General features: G+C 59.5%; 2 protein-coding genes across 8 annotated transcripts; one reads left to right on the top strand and one right to left on the bottom strand.

Moving 5' to 3' along the window:
- Nucleotides 3-6,470, top strand: GPR62 (G protein-coupled receptor 62). The gene is made up of 5 exons (XM_018066922.1): nt 3-86; nt 1,895-2,110; nt 2,776-2,823; nt 4,345-4,472; nt 4,574-6,470. The coding sequence occupies exons 4-5, from the start codon at nt 4,429-4,431 to the stop codon at nt 5,688-5,690; spliced, it is 1,161 nt and encodes a 386-aa protein (XP_017922411.1). The 5' UTR covers nt 3-86; nt 1,895-2,110; nt 2,776-2,823; nt 4,345-4,428; the 3' UTR covers nt 5,691-6,470.
- On the bottom strand, nt 6,420-16,434 carry PCBP4 (poly(rC) binding protein 4). 7 transcript variants are annotated; one of them, XM_018066920.1, is made up of 15 exons: nt 16,248-16,434; nt 13,715-13,803; nt 11,121-11,210; nt 10,142-10,286; nt 9,905-9,928; nt 9,762-9,794; nt 9,421-9,537; nt 9,092-9,223; nt 8,836-8,964; nt 8,529-8,603; nt 8,332-8,376; nt 8,193-8,256; nt 8,014-8,066; nt 7,743-7,912; nt 6,420-7,204 (listed from the first exon to the last, which is right to left on the bottom strand). In XM_018066920.1, exons 4-15 carry the CDS (start codon nt 10,220-10,222, stop codon nt 7,048-7,050), a joined length of 1,080 nt encoding a protein of 359 aa, XP_017922409.1. In that variant the 5' UTR covers nt 10,223-10,286; nt 11,121-11,210; nt 13,715-13,803; nt 16,248-16,434; the 3' UTR covers nt 6,420-7,047. The 7 variants fall into 7 exon arrangements, with proteins under 7 accessions (XP_017922409.1, XP_017922410.1, XP_017922404.1 ...); XM_018066921.1 differs by having other exon boundaries at nt 6,420-7,114; XM_018066915.1 differs by having other exon boundaries at nt 6,420-7,311; nt 16,248-16,433.

Here is a 17,219-nt window from a genome sequence, read left to right as displayed (position 1 = left end):
GTACCAGATCACCGTCGACAAGCCCAGCTTGAAGCAGCCACCCTCTGGCTTCGACAGTGTCATTGCCCGTGGCCACACAGAGCCTGGTGAGTCTCAGGAAGCTGGACAGGCCTAAGCATAGAGGTGAGGCTGAGATGAAGCAGGACGCTTTCAGGGAGAAGGTGAGCAGGAAAGGGACTGTGAAGAAGGATAAGAAGAAGCCGGCTTCCTCACCGTAGTCCTTCACTTTGTCATTGAACATATGCTCACTGATTCAACAAATCATTTCTGGGCATCCAGGAGGGCTTCAAAGAGGAGGTGTCCATTGGCTGAGCATGGAAAGATGAGCCAGCATTTCCCAGGCAGAGAAATGCGGGAGGAGATTCCAGGCAGAAGGCCCACCCTGTGCAGCAGTTGGGAGGTTGGCCAGGGGGGAATGAGTGGGCACTCCCTGTGACAGAAGAGCATAGGGGGTAGGGCTAACTGGTAAAGCCAAGGACCAGTGGCCTTTGAGTCACCCATGGCCCTTGCTGTGCCCTGCAGATCCAACCCAGGACACCGAGCTGGAGCTAGATGGCCAGCGAGTAGTGGTGCCCCAGGGCCAGCCCATGCTTCGCCCAGAGTTCAGAAGTTCCAGGTTTCTCCAGAGCGAATATCTCATCTATCAGGAGAGCCAGTGCCGCCTGCGCTACCTGCTAGAGATTCACCTCTGAGCTGCGCGCCCAACCCTCCCACCCCCGGGCAGGAGCTCGACTATCACCCTCAATCCCATAGCAACCTCCGGCTCTCACATCTCCCTCCTGTGTTCCAGTGATTCCCTCTCCCTCTGATCCTTGTTGGTTCTGGCGTGCCTGTGGCCTCTGTCTCACCTCCTAAGGTGATGGGTGTGATGGACTGCAACATGAATACAGCAGCCTATTCAAGGCTGTGTAGTTAGAGGGGCACAAACTGAGAGTGGGTGGGTCCCACATCCACCCAGGCCATCCACTCTGGCCACAGGGGTTCCCTAGAGCAGGAGATGATATTGAGAATCCAAGATCCAGGCAGAGGTATGCTCTTTGGAACTGTGTGCCATTGCTTTTAAGTCCTGGTAGCAAAGAGGACTAGGAAATATGTGCATGTAAATAAACACATCATCTCTGTTTCTCCAATTCCAATGTGTCCTTCCATTGTTTCCCAAATCTATAATTATACTCCCTTCTCCTATAGTCAGAACCTTGGTTCACATCAACCTCAAATCATTTACCTACTGGCTTAATTCCACACAAAAGCAGTTTCAGAATTGCTGTACCCATAACCATTGTGAAAAACAAACTTGCTAAGTAGAGTTCAAGATTTGTCAAACCTTATTCAAGCTAACTTTTTTGCCTTTAGACTGAAGGTCAATGGTCAAAGCAACAATTTGAACACAGGTTCAAATATTACTTGTATTAGTTAATTTCCCTTCATCGTGGTGGTTATTCATTTGAAATGCAGGCAGGTTTATTTGTTTCTGTATATATTCACTTGGGGGCTTTCTCATCTTTATTCATTTTTTTTTCAACACATAGACCATTAATATGGTCCTCCAACGTCCAAATCTGTGCTCAGAAGAGTGTTCTTGTCCTAGCCCTCTGACTCCATGCTCCATGCCCACCAACCTACTGTAGTTTCTGATTTATCCTCCCTGCATTTCTTTTTGAAAAAAAAAAAAAAAGATGATAAACTACCAAATGTTTTCACTGTTAATTTAGTTGAACAATTTTGGAGGGAGAATGCACTCCCTAACCCACCATAGTCCCCATCCCTGCCTATTGCCTTCCCCAGGCACCTGTTCTCATTTTCTTTCCCATCTAGTCCTGCTGAGTCCTCCCTAGGCCCTACAGGCCTAACTGGGCAGTGGGAAAGCCAATGCTCTCTCTTTCCTCTGAACCAGGTCCTCAGATTCACCTCCTAGAGGCAAATACGCACATCAAAGTTGTGGTCAGGTACGGGAAGTAGTGACTGTGTGGACGGAACATAGGAAGCAGGTGACCCAGATTCCAGGTACAACTCAGCTGGGTAATCTAGAACACACTCCTTCCCTCTCTGAGCACCAGTCTCATCCAACTAACAGAGAACTGGACCAGGGCCCTTCAAATTCCGGCAGTAGGTGAGTTAAACCCAGAGATCCATGCCCTGTTGTCTGCCACCCAGATCTGTGCCGGTGCGGACTGTGTGCCTGCAAGACACAGGCACAAGCAAGGCACAGATAAGGTGCCTGCTACCAAGGGGCTTGCATTCTAGTAAAACAGGCTGTAAGCAGCATGTGCGTAGATATGAAATGCAATTTCAAGTAGGAAAAGGGCCAGTAAGAAAAATAAAACTGGGTTAAAGAAGTATTGATGCGAAAGCGGAACAATTTTAGGAAAGATGGTCACTGAAGGCAGAGACCTGAATTAGGTGAGAGACCGAGCGATGAAGAGATCTGGGGGAAGGGTGTTCTGACGGAAGAAACAGCACATGCAAACTTCCTCAAGGGAAAAGGAGTTTGACATGTGGGACCAGCACAAAGACTGCATGGCTGGAAGTATGGGAGGCAAGGAGGAGGCGGGTGAGGTCAGAAAGGTGAGCAGGCAATCTCAGCACAGAGGAGCTGAGATTCTGTTTTGATGATAGGAAGCTCTTGGAGAGATGAGTGCAGAATCACCACCTGATCTCTTTTTTAAAGCCGATTTGTCTTTAAAGAGATCCACTTTGGCCAGCTGCATAGAGGGTGGATCTATGTTGTCAGTCAAGATCCAATCAACAAAACACAAATCACTCTATGTATTCCAGACAAGAAGAATTTGATACAAAGAAGGAGCTGAACTACCAGAGGGGCTGGTGAGTCAATCCCGGGATTAGCAAGAGCAGGAAGTTGCTACCATTCTTAGGTTGGAAGGATAATGGAATTCCAATGCCCAAGACTGGGCTCCTCCAGCAGGTGCCAGAATCCCATAGGGGGCTGCCTGAAGGGAGCCAGGGCTATGGAGGGAGATGAAGTCTTCCACAGAGACAGATCCAGGCTGAGCATGAGAGGAAAAATACCCTGGCTTCTTCCCTCCTGCCACCCTCCAGTTCTGCTGGTAACTTCCATTGGCTGAATCTACCCCAAAACCAACTGACAGAGGAGCCTGGGAAATCAGTTTCTTGGAAGGCAGAGGAGTGCTGGGGAATATGGGAGTGGATCTAAGGGCAAACAGACAAATGACCATCATGAGGTGCAGGAACGAAGATCAGGAGATCAGTGAGGAAGACGCTGCAATGGTCCAGGTGAGGGTTGGCAGTGCCTGGGAACATAATGGCGATGAGACGTGGCTGAATTTAGACAGGTTGATCATTTGGATGTGGGGTGAGTGGGAAAGGGAGGTGTCGTTGGAAACTTCTGAGACGGCATTTACTTAGAAGGGGAAGATTCTGTGGAGAAAGTTGGGGTTGGGGCCGTGAGTCAGGCCCTATTTTGGGGTGTAGAACTTTTGAGATGCCCAGTAGTTTCTGTACGGGAGTGAGGTTGAAGAGGCACCTGGGCATCCAGACCGGGCTTCAAGGAGAGGAAGGAGCTTCAAAGCAAGCTATCAGGGTATAGATGGGGTTTTGCCATGGGACTGGACGACATATCCCCATTGGAGTCACATCTTTCCCTGAGCCAATACCTTGTTCGGGAGGTGCCACATCATGGCTAGGGCTGGGTTTTTGTGCCTGGAGTATGATATGAAAGGTTAGGATCTTACCCAAACCACATGTCCTGAGAGTTGGGGAAGGTAGCTTCCTAAAGAAAACTCAGGGTGTTCTTAGCAGAAGTGGACTCATTTGCTAACAGCAAAAACAACCAAAAAAAGCCTTTAGTTGCCTCTAAGGCTTCCTCTCATTAATTCCACAGTGTCTTGAAGCACCTATTCTGTGCCAAGCTAATACCAGCAAAGCAGCCTACTATGTGCCAAGTCCTGTGCTTCCCCCCTCACTTTACCTACAGAACTAGCCCTCCTGAGGACCAGAGGGTACTTAGGGGTCTCCCAGCTCTTTTGTCCCTGGTACCTCAGGTTCCCCTCAGTACCAAGGCTGAATGATCCAATTACCCTCATTGAGGAGGATGGCATAAGAGAGCAGACTTTCTGCCTGGAAAAAGCAGAATAGGACCTGGCTGACTCCAAAGCCTACACTCCAACGTCCTCAGTCTGCACTCAAGCCTATGGCTGCTCCGGGCCTCCTTCCCCAGGCACCCCCAGCATTTCCACAGCACAGTCTCCAGCCTCAAGCTGGCAGCTGCTAGGACCCAGGGGGCCGGTGCCAGGCCCTGCCCCTCCCTTGCCAGCTCTGTGTGTCTCTAAAGGGCAGCATCAGAGTGACAGCCGGTACCATCTCCAGCAGGGGCTGAGTCGCTGGTGTGGAAGAGAGAGCCACAGTCCCCGGCTTGCACCCTTCCATGGGGCCAGGCAAGCCCCCAGAAGGATGGCAGCCCGGGCGTCTGAGCCAGCGCCTGGGCAGCCTGTGAGGTGAGAGGCCAGGGGAGCGAGGGATGGATGGTGGGCGATGGGAATGAAGGTAATGGGGGACGGGGAAGGGAAAGCTCCATCTCTCTCTCTCTGCCTCCCAGCACAGGGCGAAGCCTAAGCGCTCGAATGGCCAACGCCACAGGGCTGAGCGCCCCAGAAGTCGCAGCCTCGATGGGACTGATCCTGGCGGCTCTCGTGGAGGCGGCGGCACTGCTGGGCAACGGCGCGCTGCTGGTGCTGGTGTTGCGCACGCCGGGACTGCGCGACGCTCTCTACCTCGTGCACCTGTGCGTCGTGGACCTGCTGGCGGCCGCCTCCATCATGCCGCTGGGCCTGCTGGCCGCTCCGCCGCCGGGGCTGGGCCGCGTGCGCCTGGGCCCCGCACCCTGCCGCGCGGCGCGCTTCCTCTCGGCGGCGCTGCTGCCCGCCTGCACGCTCGGCGTGGCGGCGCTCGGCCTGGCGCGCTACCGCCTCATAGTTCATCCGCTGCGGCCCGGCGCGCGGCCTCCGCCCAGCCTCGTGCTCACGGCCGTGTGGGCGGCCGCCGGGCTGCTGGGCGCGCTCTCCTTGCTCGGGCCGCCGCCCGCACCGCCCCCGGCCCCGGCTCGCTGCTCGGTCCTGGCGGGGGGGCTCGGGCCCTTCCGGCCGCTCTGGGCGCTGCTGGCCTTCGCGCTGCCCGCCCTCCTGCTGCTCGGCGCCTACGGCAGCATCTTCCTCGTAGCGCGCCGGGCCGCCCTGCGGCCCCCACGACCCGCACGCGGCTCCCGGCCGCGCTCCGACTCTCTGGACAGTCGCCTCTCCATCTTGCCGCCCCTCCGGCCTCGCCCGCCCTGGGGCAAAGCAGCCCTGGCTCCGGCGCTGGCCGTGGGCCAGTTCGCAGCCTGCTGGCTGCCTTATGGCTGTGCGTGCTTGGCGCCTGCTGCCCAGGCCGCAGCGGCCGAGGCGGCCGTCACCTGGATAGCCTACTCGGCCTTCGCGGCTCACCCCTTCCTGTACGGCCTGCTGCAGCGCCCTGTACGCCGGACGCTGGGCCGCCTTGCCCGCCGAGCGCTGCCGCGGTCCCCGCGAGCCTGCGCTTCACGGGCCTGGCACCCGCGGGCCCTCCTGCAGCACCTCCGGAGACCTCCGGAGGGCCCTGCCCTTGGCCCTTCTGAGGCACCTGATCAAGGCCGGGATTTGACAGAAAGGGAAAGCCTGAGCATGTCAGAGGCCACGTGAGAGATGTCTCCCAGGTGAGCGGGACTGGAGAAAGCAGGGTGGTATCGGAAAGGGCCCGTCCAGCCTCCAGCACAGCTTGCGCCCGGTGCCCTGCCTGGAGTTCTGACCCTGGAATGGGAAGAAGGGGGCCTGTAGCCTGGTGAGGCCCACGTTTTTCTGGGAGCAATCCTGAGTGCTGGGCCCAACTCTGCATGGCCTTGTACACACACCTACCCTTCCCCAGGCCTCAGTTTTCCCAGCTGTACCCGGGACTGTGTCTAAGGGCCCCTCCAGCTTGAGTGATCTGGATAGATCTGGACGCTCACAGATGGTCCCCAGGCCAAGGAAGAAGCAGAGGTGGGCAGGATCACAGAGAAGAGGGCCCTAAGGGCTCACAGCCAAAGGGAGTGGGCCAAGCAGGGCAGGGTCTGGGGTACAGCCACAGCAGGAAGAACGAGTGGAGGGACATTCGGAAAGACCTCTGCGACATATGCACCAAGAAGAGGCTGGACAGAACTACTGAGGCTCCTCCATCAGCTTCTAAAAATGCCCAGAAAAAAACTGGATCATTTTGGTGCCAGAGACAGGAGGCTGGACAACATGACCCCCAAAGAGCCCTAAAGCCCCAGAACTGACATGTGGAAGGGGCTGAGACCCAGGGGGGCTGATGGAGTCATAGATGGGGTCCTCTGGGGCCTCGGCTGCACCCATATTCTGTAGGTTTTGCCAACACCCACAATGTTTCACAGCTTCCTGGTCTCTGAGAATATTTATTCAAAAACAGGAATTGAAAAAACTGTACAGAGTATCTGCTGCTGAGAACTCGGCCCCTGCCCCCATGCCACTCCCCCAGCTGCCTGGCAGTGCCCCCTCTTCAGGCTGCCCTCTGCCAAGCCCAGCCAGTCCATTCCAGTCAAAAGGGTATCAGTGGAAGCAGCAGGAATCTGCAGGGAGGTGGGGAGAGAAGCAAGGCCCCCAGCCACCCCCAGGCCTCCCCCCGATCCCCACGCGGGGGACAGTAGAAGGGAAGCCCTGAGGGATGGGGAGTGCATGAGTGACCCCCCCAAAGTGGGGGCACTTAGGATGCTCCCTGCATCCAAGCACAGAACTAGAGGGGGGTCAAGCCCCCTATCCTGGGGCTGCCACAGCTCCCAAAACCCTGGGCCGGAAACCACCCCCACTCTGAGAGCAGGAACTCCCACAGACCGGGTCAGGGTGGGGGGGGGTGCATCCATGCGTCTGGGCATTAGCGGCGTTTGGGACCCCCTCCCGGGGTGGAGTCCTTGGGCAGGTAGCAGAGGCAGCCCCCTGCCGGCGGTCCTGCCTGCCCCCGCACCTGTGCCTCAGCCAGCCTCAGTAGGGGGAGAATTTCTGCCGCTCAGCTTTCTTGCTCCCATTGGCCGCTGCCATCTTGGCAGTGTAGGCCGCCAAGCCCGGCGGTGGCCCTGGGGAGGCAGGTGGTAGAGCCAAGAAGGGTACGGGCTTGAGGCCGATGAAGTTGGAGAGGGAGATGGCATAGGGTGTGCCCAGCAGGCCTGGGGGAGCGGTGGGCAGGGCCGTCAGGGGTGGCGAGAAAGGGGCAGGCAGGTCTGTGGGGGCCGAGCCGGGTGTTCCCCCAGAGGTAGACTTGGCCGTTTCTAGACTGGAAAGAGGGGCAGAGGGGGGAGATGAAGGGAAGGTGGGGGCGGCGAGACAGGGGGCAATGAGGGCAGATACAAGGGATGAGATTAGATGAAAAACAGGAATTGAAAACAATGACGTGGATGGGTGTGTTTGGGGAAAAGATGGGACAGGTCGGAAGGATGGGGACGGGACACAGCAGATAAGGACAAGCAGACAGCATAGGGTAAGGGGAGAAATGGGGAGACCCAAGTGCCAGGGAGGAGAGACAGGGATGGACAGAGGGCACGAGGGACAGACGCAGGGGAGAATGGCGCAACGTGGATGAGTGCAGCAGGGTTAGGGAGGCAGAGGACAGGCCCGGGAGAAGGGAAGTCCACTCTCTCCACCCAACCGCTGCCTTTCTCAGGCAGAGACGCCCCCTGACCTATGACACCCCCACCCCACACTCACCAGGCAGTGATGAGGTACTGGGCCAGGGCGATGGAGACGGGTGAACCAGTGATGGTCACGTGCCGCTCACCAGCACCCTCGGCTTGGTTCCCGATCTTGATATGTGCCCCTGACATCTGCCGGATCTCACTGATCTTGCTGCCCTGGCGCCCGATCACGCAGCCGATCAGCTGGGGAGAGGGTGGGATTCAACCCTAGGTGAGGCCCAGACCCCCCCACCCCGCTGGGCTCCCCTATTCTCCCCCTCAAACCACCCCAATCCCATGCTCACGTCGTTGGGAACCAAGAACTCCTGTGAGCTGGTCTGTGTGCTAGGATCCAGTCCTGCAGGCGGGAAGAAGAGGGACTGGGCGTGAGTCTGGGTCCTTCCTGCCTCCCCTCATCCTTTCCAGAGGGGGCTGCCCGGCCCCCTGGGATCTGCCCCTGCTTGTTTCCGCAGGGACCGCTCACCTGGCACCATGCTGGGTGAGGCGAAGGGGACTGCGTGGCCCGAGAGCTGCTGGAGCTTGGTGACCTGTGCCAAGAAGAGGGGTCAGGAGTCAGAGGGGGCTCTGTTCTGGAAGGGGTGCCGTGGGCTTTGGGCACTCACCTCAGCTGGAGTCACAGCGCCATACTGACCCTGGACAGAGAACCCCTGTGAGGACAGAGTGGGTCAAAGGGGGTCACTGTCATAGGGCAGTGTGGGCAGAGTCACCCCTCCCCACCTCTCCCTGGACCCCCCCATTCCTTCCTCCGCCCCCCCCTGCTTCTCCAGTAACACGTCCCACTCCTGCTGTTCCCCCTCACCTGGTTGGTGGAGAGAAGCACAGTACCTAAGGAGAGGCTTGGATGGTACGGGATAGTGGCTCCTTTGGGTGGGGACTGGAAGGCACACATGGGGAGGCTCGGTCAGGACCTTCTCAGGCCCCCCGGCCTCCCCAAGGGCCCTCCCCATAAGCCCCAGATAAATACAGCTCGATGTCCTTGAGCGTCTCACATGCACCCCCGCAGCCCCGCCCTACCCCCACCTGGTGCCACAGGCATAGGTCTGGGGGGCATGACAAGGCAGCCCCAGGGCCCAGCCCCTGCCCTCTCGCCCTGCTCCCGGGCCCACCTCCAGGATGACAGCACAGATCTGGCGCACACAGAGGATGATGGCATCAGGCACCCCGGACACGGTGACGGCGCGCTCTGTGGAGTTGGGGAGCAGGTCCCCTGCCACCTGCACCTGGGCACCTGTAGTCTGTGGGCAAAGAACGGGGCCACTTCCGGCTACTCCCATAACCCAGAGCAGAGTGCCCGGGCTCCTAGCTCCCCAGGGGATAGGAAGCCGTAAGCCCAGCTCTCTCCTCGAGACCCCCTCCCCTCACCTCTCTGATCTCCTTGATCTTGGTGCCCGCCTTCCCAATCAGCGAGCCACACTGGCTTGCAGGGATGACAAGGCGCAGGGTCACTGGAGGCCTGGAGACATTCCCTCCGTTTGCAGGAGCAGCGCAGAGGTCCTGGCCAGGAAGACGTGGTTGGCCGTGCGTGCCTCTGCTGCTCCCCCACCCCTGGGACACCTTCCTGCCAGGGGGCCAAGGAGGGGAGCCCACCCACATCCCACTTGGCCTTCCATCCCGCCCGTAGCCACTCTGTGGGTCTGAGTCCCCTTCCTCCTAGGGGACCACCCTGGGCCTCCCTCCAGCCAGCCACAGACCTCATCCAGCTTGAAGGCGATCATGGAGACCGCGTGGAAGACGGCTGCTGTAGACCCAGTGATGGTGGTGATGCGCTCAGGGCAGGAGCCCTCAGAGATGGTGATCCGGGCGCTGCTCTGCGGGTATAGGACGAGCGCCGGGCAGCGGGGCTCCTCTGCTTCCTGGCCAGGAACCTGCCTGCCCGCCACTCACCAGGCCCCAGCCAAGGTTGGAAGTGGCCACCTTCTAGGGGCACTGAGTGGTGGTCCTAGACGGTGGATTCAGGGACAGGGTGGGGCAGGCATCTCCCCTCCCCTCCAAACCAGGTACCCTGGGCTCCCCTCCCAAACTGCATCCTCACCTGTTCCCGGATTCGCTTTACAGTCTCTCCTTTCTGCAGGACACAAAACAGAGAATGGCTCTTAGGCCAAGCGGTTGTTGCTTCCTTTCCTAGGCTGAGGTCTCGGGTTGAAGGGGACACACAGGATAGAACGAGGCACCTACCTTCCCAATTATGCTGCCCACCTCCTGCAAACCAGACAAGAGTGCAGTCAGCAGCATACGCACACCCCAGGCACCGCCCTTTCCCCCACTGAGGGTGGTGGTGGGTTGGACTCCACAGGAGACAGGATACCCAAGATCAGACTCCCCGCCACAAGCTGGCCAGCTCTTGCTTCACCTTCCCCTTTGCCCCCTCCTGAGCCACAGGGAAGCCCCCTCACCACGCCCCCACCGCCTCACCTTCCCGTGCATCAGCATCCGCAGTGTGAGGGTGATGCTGAGCTCTGGCTCCTCCTCCAGCCCCGCATCTGAGCCGCTCATCCTGTCAGGCGGGGCTGGGGCTGAGGCCGCCTGGGAATGCGTCCACACTGTGGCCTGGCCGGCTCTGCGGGGGCAGTGGGAGAGGGTTAGAGAAGAGCTCCACTCTCTTTCAGGTCCCCTGCCCTTACATGGGAATCCCAAAGCCAAGCTACACAAACTTCCAGAGCAGGGAGACAGCGTGGACCACAAATTTCAAGTGTCACACTGACCAGTTTGCTGTATGCGACTCACCAGCTGTGTAAGCCTGGCCAGCGTCTATAACCCTTCTGAGCCTCAGCTTCCCCAACTGTACAAAGGGGATACCAAGTCCAACCCCCAGAGTTCACAAAAATTAAAATGAGTTGGGTGCCTGTGTCTCCACAAGTATTCTTCCCTTTTCCTGGTACATCGAAAAAAAAAAAAAAAGAACTCGGAGGCCTGTGGGAATCCAGAGAGAGGTAGCCTCCTCCCTGACCTCCTGGGAGAGGGGACCCCTGTGGACTGGGCCTTGAAGGTTGGGTTCAGATTGAAAGGTTACTTCAAACAAGAGGCACTCGCGTCCAGGAAGCAGAGCCCCCGCTGGCTAGAGCCTGGTTGGAGCAGGTGGAGAGGGAGCCGGAGCATCCATGGGCGGTCTCCAAAGGTGGGTGGAAATGGAGGTAGCAAGACTCCGGGAGGGTGGGCTGTGCCTGTCCGCTAGGAGTCGAGAGCAGAGGCTTCTGCGACAGCTGTGAGCAGGGTTCACTCAGCACTGGGGGTGGGCGTGGGGTGTCTGGGGACCAGCAGCGTGCACAGTGGCTTTCTGAGCCCTCTCCTAAGTCCCGGGGAGGTTAAGTGTCCAAGCTGGCGGTGTTCCCAGCCTGGAGCACTTTTTGCTCCAGAAACAAATTACTTGGACGCTAAGTCTCAGTGTTCTCACCCGTAAAATGGAGGGACGGCTTCCCCTGTGGGACTGGGTGATGGGTAAGAACAGGACTGGGGGCCGGTGGGAGAACGTCAAGGCTGTTAACTGATGGAGGAAGGAGGAGCCAGAGATTAGCTGCTGGGATTAGCCCGGCCGCCAGCCCTCCCCACCCGACCCCTTTTCATGCCCCGACTTAATCCTGGACCTTAATCCTGCTTGGAAATCCCTCTCCTTCAGCGGCTGTCTCCCGCCGAGGCTCAGCCTTGATGGGGAGCTCATGGGGGACCAGAGCCCGAGCAGGAAGACAGGGAGGGGACCACCTGGTGCCCAGTCTGAGCCAAGAGCAGGCCCTGACCCTAAAAATCCCTGCCACCAGGAGGGGCGGGGGCTCGAGTGCCCCCAGAGACCTCTAGGCACCTTCCTCCCCAGCCTCCTGCCCTATCCTGCCTCCAGCATCAAGAGTATAGAGCTCTTCTGTCCAGTGTCCCCTTCAGAAACCCGCCCTCCGCCCCACACACCACTAGCCTGAGGTTGGGCACGGAGGAGGAGGGGTGGGTCTCCCAGCCTGGCTGACTCAGGAAGCCACTGCATGGCCGAGACCTCTGTTTCTTCATCCGTGCTAAGGGGGTGATACCCTGACCCCCCAAACAGCCAGTAGCTGTTGCCTCCCCAGAACCTGTTCCTTCCTCTGCTCGAGTTCTGTCAGTAGGCTTTCCAGAGTTCAGAGGGCAACAGTGGATGCAGGGCCGGTGCTCTCTGAGCATCCTGGCCAGCATCACGCTGGCTGCCCTTGCTAACACTCCCGCAGCTGCCAGCACTTCCCCCAGTAAAGCATTCGTGATGACGTGCTTCGTTTCGGTTACCCTGGCCAGCCTGGGAGCCCCTTAGAGCAGAAGCCAAGACCGCCACCTTCTCCTTGTGTTCCAGAGCAGGCCGGAGAAGTTACTCAGAACACACTGGTTATCTGAATGGAAGACTTCACCAAACAGAAGGGGAGCTTGGTGCCCAGAGAGGGTCTGTAACCTGCCCAAGGTCACAAGAAAGGTGGGGTCTGCTGAGACTAGCAGGGTCCTGCCTGCCTCCTCTGTCTGGCTGTCCTCTTTGGGGTTGGGGGAAGGTTGCAGGGGCAGCTCTTCAAAGGTGGGGAGCAGGCTTTAGTAGTCCCTGAGATCCCTGCCTGGTTAGTAGACATGGGCTGTGTTTGAAAAAGACTGTACTTGTCCAGAGCCACATCTTAAGCTCTAGAATTTTCTGGGGCTCACGCACCCCTTTGGGGTGATAACCAGTGGGAGACCTGACATCTCCACATCACCTCTTGTGAGTAAAGGCTCCTGGGGAAACAGGGCAGGAGGGCTGAGATGTGGCCAAAACTAGGGCTCTCGCCCTGAAAAAGATACTGGGTCTACAGCAGAGCCCCACTGCCCCAAGTTCAAGTGACCTTGGCCAGGCCTGCACCTGACGGACCTCAGTTTACCCATCTGTGCTACATGTGTGTTTGTGGGGGCTGGGGGGACAGGGGAATGGCTGGTCTCTCTGTGTCCTTCCTGCTCTGATGGACCCTCAAGGTCTTTCCTGTCTTTTGGGGAGAAGAAGGGTCTTGATACAGGTCTCTAATTCTTCTCCCAGGAGCTCTGAAAACAAGCAGCTACATACTGGCTCCCCTTCTGCCCTTACAGGGGCTCTAGGGAATTGTTTGCTGCTCCAGCCTGGTGGGCCCTAGGTCCCTGCTGGGCCACCCACATGGCAGCTACGCACCATGCCACACTGACCTCCAGCTCACCTCTGGGGGTGCCCAGCCCCCTCTGGTCAGCAGGGCTCCCTGGCAGAACATACCAAGCTCAGACCAGGCCTCTGACCTTGGGCGTTCCCTCCTGCTCCCCAGACCCCCGCCCCAGATCCAGTGCCCACTCCTTCTGTCCCTGGCTTCCTGCCACTCAGGCTGCAGAGGGCGGAGCGGGGGGTGACAGCTGTGTAAGCCATGGCGGCTGCCCCTTCCTGCCCCTCCCCCCACAGCTGTCTCTCTCATGACAGCTGCCCAATCAAAGGGCCGGGGGCTTAGCCAGCTCCCCCCTCACATGCAGGGATCAAGTGTCCACCCTGGCTTTGTTCTGGAGCAAGAACAATCCAGGGGAAGGGAGGGCTCCTGGGGCCAAGCAACTCAAGTGGACTGGCCCGCCCCTTGGGGGATTCCCTTGTCTGTGTTAGCCAGAGTGTCTGTCCCAACTGGGGCTTGTAGACCCACCTGGGCTGGGAAGAGAGAGAAGGGTTCAGTCTCCAAGTTCATCCCCACTTCATATCCCAACATCCCCTTCCAGCCCCCAACCTAACAGCCTTCTTCTATACCCACTCCAAAAGCAGCCATGCTGGCCACACCCAGTGATGCTGGGGAATGGCTTGGGGCATCAGGTGAAGCAGGGTGTGGTGGGGGGGGTCAACACTGGGCCTAGAGGGGATCAGTACTGAGGGACCCTGACTCCCCTGCCCATCCTTTTCTCTGGGCACACTCAGCCTTTCTGATTAGCTAGGCCTCTACAAGAATTGCCCCAACATCCTCGGATCCACACGCCCATCCTCTCAGTCTTACAGCCTCCCAGGATGGCCATTCATACCTACTTTATGGGAGAGTCCAGGGAGGAGGGGCCTGCAGGGGAGCAGCCTGGGGTCCTTGAGCTCCAGCCTCTGGTTTCTTGACCTAGAACTGTCCTGTAGACTCAGTACCAGGCAGAGAAGGAATCTCTGACAAGCTGGCTGGTACCAGAAATGCTACAGTCTTCCTTAGAGCACCATTAGGCAATGCACCCCACCCTACCCGCTCCCAAGAGTCCTCAGGGCCAAGGGAAGCAAGGCAGGCCCAGGGCCAGATTGGACTCCAGGAGAACGGGCACAACTTCATGGTACAGCCCCACTGGTACCCATCCCCTCACTGTCTCACCCCAGTTGAGAAAGGTCTCTCTAGCTTCTACTCCACGCTGAAGACTGGGTCACTCTGCTGCCCAACAACCATCCTTGGTTCCCCAGTCTCCAAGGAATAAAGCCTGATCTCCAGACAGCCCGTCAAGGCCCTTCATGATCCGGCTTCTGCCAACTTCTCTTGTCTCATCTCTACCCCATCCCCCACACACACCAGACTACAAAACATGCCTAGCACCTCCAGGCCTCTGGGCCTTTGCCCAGGCTGATCCCAGCTTCAACTGCCCATCCTCCCCACTCTCTGTCCAAATCCTTCTCAAATGCCACCTCCTCTATGAAGCCCTCCCCAAAGCTTCCAATCACTCAGGCCTCTTTGCTCCTCAAAGATGCCTGTCACTAAGAGCCCCATTTGGGCAATTCTGAGTCTGCCTTTCCACTCTGCAGAGTTCCAAGAGTCAGGACCAGGCTCAGTATGAAGGGAGAAGAAAGGACTCAGGGCTCGGAGGCATTCGAGACCAGCGATGAGGCTAAGGATCCCAGAGAAAACTGTGAGAGCAGGGTGAGAAGACTCAGGGTGCAGGGGACCAGCCGCATGGGAGAATCAGGATCTGCCTGGGCAGGACTCCTAGTTCCCATTCCTCAGCACCCCAGCCCTTGCTCCTACTGTCTTTGAGTCTAGGTGGTCCCCGGGCATATCACTGGGGGGTGGGGGATTTGCGCTTTGCTTTGAGACTTCTGGGGGGCCCTGAGTGAGTTTCCCCGTGGAGAAGGGAGGCTGAAGGAAGAGCTGCGGTGTGGGATAGGTTTCACAAAGTCGGGCTCAACCTGTCTTAGCTGAAAGGGCCTTGCCAGACAGGAACCTGAGGCCCTGAGAAAAAGGGGCTTGTCTGCAAAGCTACATGAGAATGAGGCAACTGGCAGAGCTGGCGGAACCCCGGGGTCCACCTGTGTGGCTCAGAGCTCTTTCCTCAAGAGGTCAGTGCCACCAAGCAACGGTGATGGAGGCTGGGGGTGTGTGTGTGGGGGGGGCGCTGATGGGAGTAGGGAGGGTGGACAGAGCCTGTCTGGGGACACAGGGCGGGGCAAAGCCAGCCTCCCTGTGGCCTGGGCCTGCCAGGGTGTGTGGGCCGCCTGCTCCCAGCCCCCCACCCTGAGCATGCAAGAAGAACAATCCCCTTGTGTTTGGGCGGCCTGAGCCTGCATGCTGATGAAGGCTAGGGGGTGGGGGCAGGGATGGGGGCGCCTTGGAGTTTGAGGGGGTTCCAAGGCCCAAAGGGGCTAGGGGACTGTCTGATGGGAAAACAATAGGGTCCCAGGTGCTGGCTCTGAAGCAGCGGGGGTAATCCCAGGGAAGAGTGAAGACTGGAGTTGATGTTTAAGGTCCTGGGGAGTCCCTGGGGTCTAAAAACTCTTTGTGGGAGAAGAAGAGCCCCTAGCGACACATGCTCTGTTGGACCCACGTGAAGGTGATCATCCTGGGCTTGGTGGGGGACTAAGAGCCCAATTCTGGGAGGAGGGAATGCACCTGGTCCTAAGTGCATCCCTTTGAAGACCACTCCCCAGGGCGCTGGAGCCGGGCGGGGCACTGGGTGCCACAGGTCCCAAGATGGCGGGCCTAGGATAGGGGAGTGAGGAGGCGGGCACCTCCCTCTCCTGGCCAGGCAGGCTCCAGGGCCAGGCTCAAGTGAGTAGCCAGAGCCCCGGCACCTCCTAAGACTCCAGCTAAGAAGCTAGGTCAGAGCTGAGGGGCTCAAGAGCCACAGGGCACCAGGGACCATTCTGAGCCACCAAACTGACATCTCCACACACCCCTGGCCTGGAGGTCTGTGTCTGGCGCCCCCAGGGACTGCAGAGAATGGGAAGGGGTGTGTGCTGAGCCAGGAACCGCAGGGGAGTGGCTGATGGGGACAGAGGTGGAGCAGAACCAGAAGCCAGGGCAGGAGGTCTAGAGAACAGGTCCAAAGGACAGAAACAGCAGGTGGGATGAGGGCCTCAAATCTGGGGTGTCGGGTCCAGAAAGCCCCTCCCTGGTAGCTGGGGGCTCCTCTGGCCGACCAGCGCCCCCCACCTGTGCAGGCCTGGGCCCGTGTGGGACAGGGAACGTGTTCCTCGCAGTCTCCCGGTCTCCCAAACCCGGGACCCTGGCCTGTGGACTCTGGCGCGGGCTCCCCACCCCCCGGCCGAACCCCCAAACTTCGCGACCGGTGGTGCCCCGCCCGGCCCGCGCCCTACCTCGCTGGGGCTGTCCTGCGGCGGCGGCGGCGGCGGCGCGGCGGCTGGGCCGCTCAGTCCCACATTGTCCCCGGGAGAGGCGGCCGCTCACAACTGCGAGTGACATCAGCTGCGAACAATGAGGGGTTTGACAGGCGCGGAGCCCGGCCGGCCCGGAGCCCGGCTCCGCGCCCCCCCCACCCCCGGCCCGCCCGGCCCGGCCCCTCCCCGCCCCCTCCCCGGATCCGATTACAGCGCGGCGGGCCCGCCCCAGCCGCCCCAGTGCCGCAGCCGCCCGCCCCGCCCCGCGCGCCGCGGTGCGCCCCGAGCGGCGGCCGCTTCCGGGAGGGCTAGCGCGACCCTCCCCCGGCAGCTCCTCCAGCCCCGGGAGTGGGGAGCGAGGGGGCATCCGGCTTGAAGCGCGGTCCCGGTCACGGTTCTGCCCGCGCCGCGCCCCGCTCCCAGTCCCTTCGCTCTCGGCCAGCTGGTCCTTCCGTCCCGAGTCCCCTGCACCCCCATCTCGGCCTCTGCCCAGCTCCCGCTCGGATCCCTCGGAGCTCAGGTTTCGACCCATTGCGGGGCCGAGTTTCCGGCGCTCCTGGCTTCTGCGCCATCCATCCCCGCGCGGGGCTCTCGCCCACCACCAAGCCCCACACCCCTCAGCCACCCCCAGCTTCCGCCAGGCCCGGCCCTCGTGCGTCCAGGACAGGTTACCGGACCAGCTGGAGGAGGGGCCTGAGAGCGGTGTGACCCGGGGCGCCCGCCCCGTGACTCCCCCCAAAGCTACCCCCGGAATTCCTTTTCGGGCCAGGGTCGCGGCGTAGTTGAGTACTCGACTAGGGACGGGATAAGAGTAGGCGGGGGGAGCTGGGCGGTTCCCAAGCTCTCGCTTTCCCCGCACGACGCCCCAGGCCGACGCGCCCCCTGGGACTCAAATCTACCTCCCCTTGTCTGTAATCGGCTCAGCCTGGTCCCACTGACCTCCACCTCCCC

The sequence above is a fragment of the Capra hircus genome, chromosome 22 (assembly GCF_001704415.2).
Source record: "Capra hircus breed San Clemente chromosome 22, ASM170441v1, whole genome shotgun sequence".
In the NCBI taxonomy this organism is placed as follows: Eukaryota; Metazoa; Chordata; class Mammalia; order Artiodactyla; family Bovidae; genus Capra; species Capra hircus.
The sequence above is the reverse complement of the archived record's forward strand: the minus strand, read 5'-3'. Positions and strand labels throughout refer to the sequence as shown.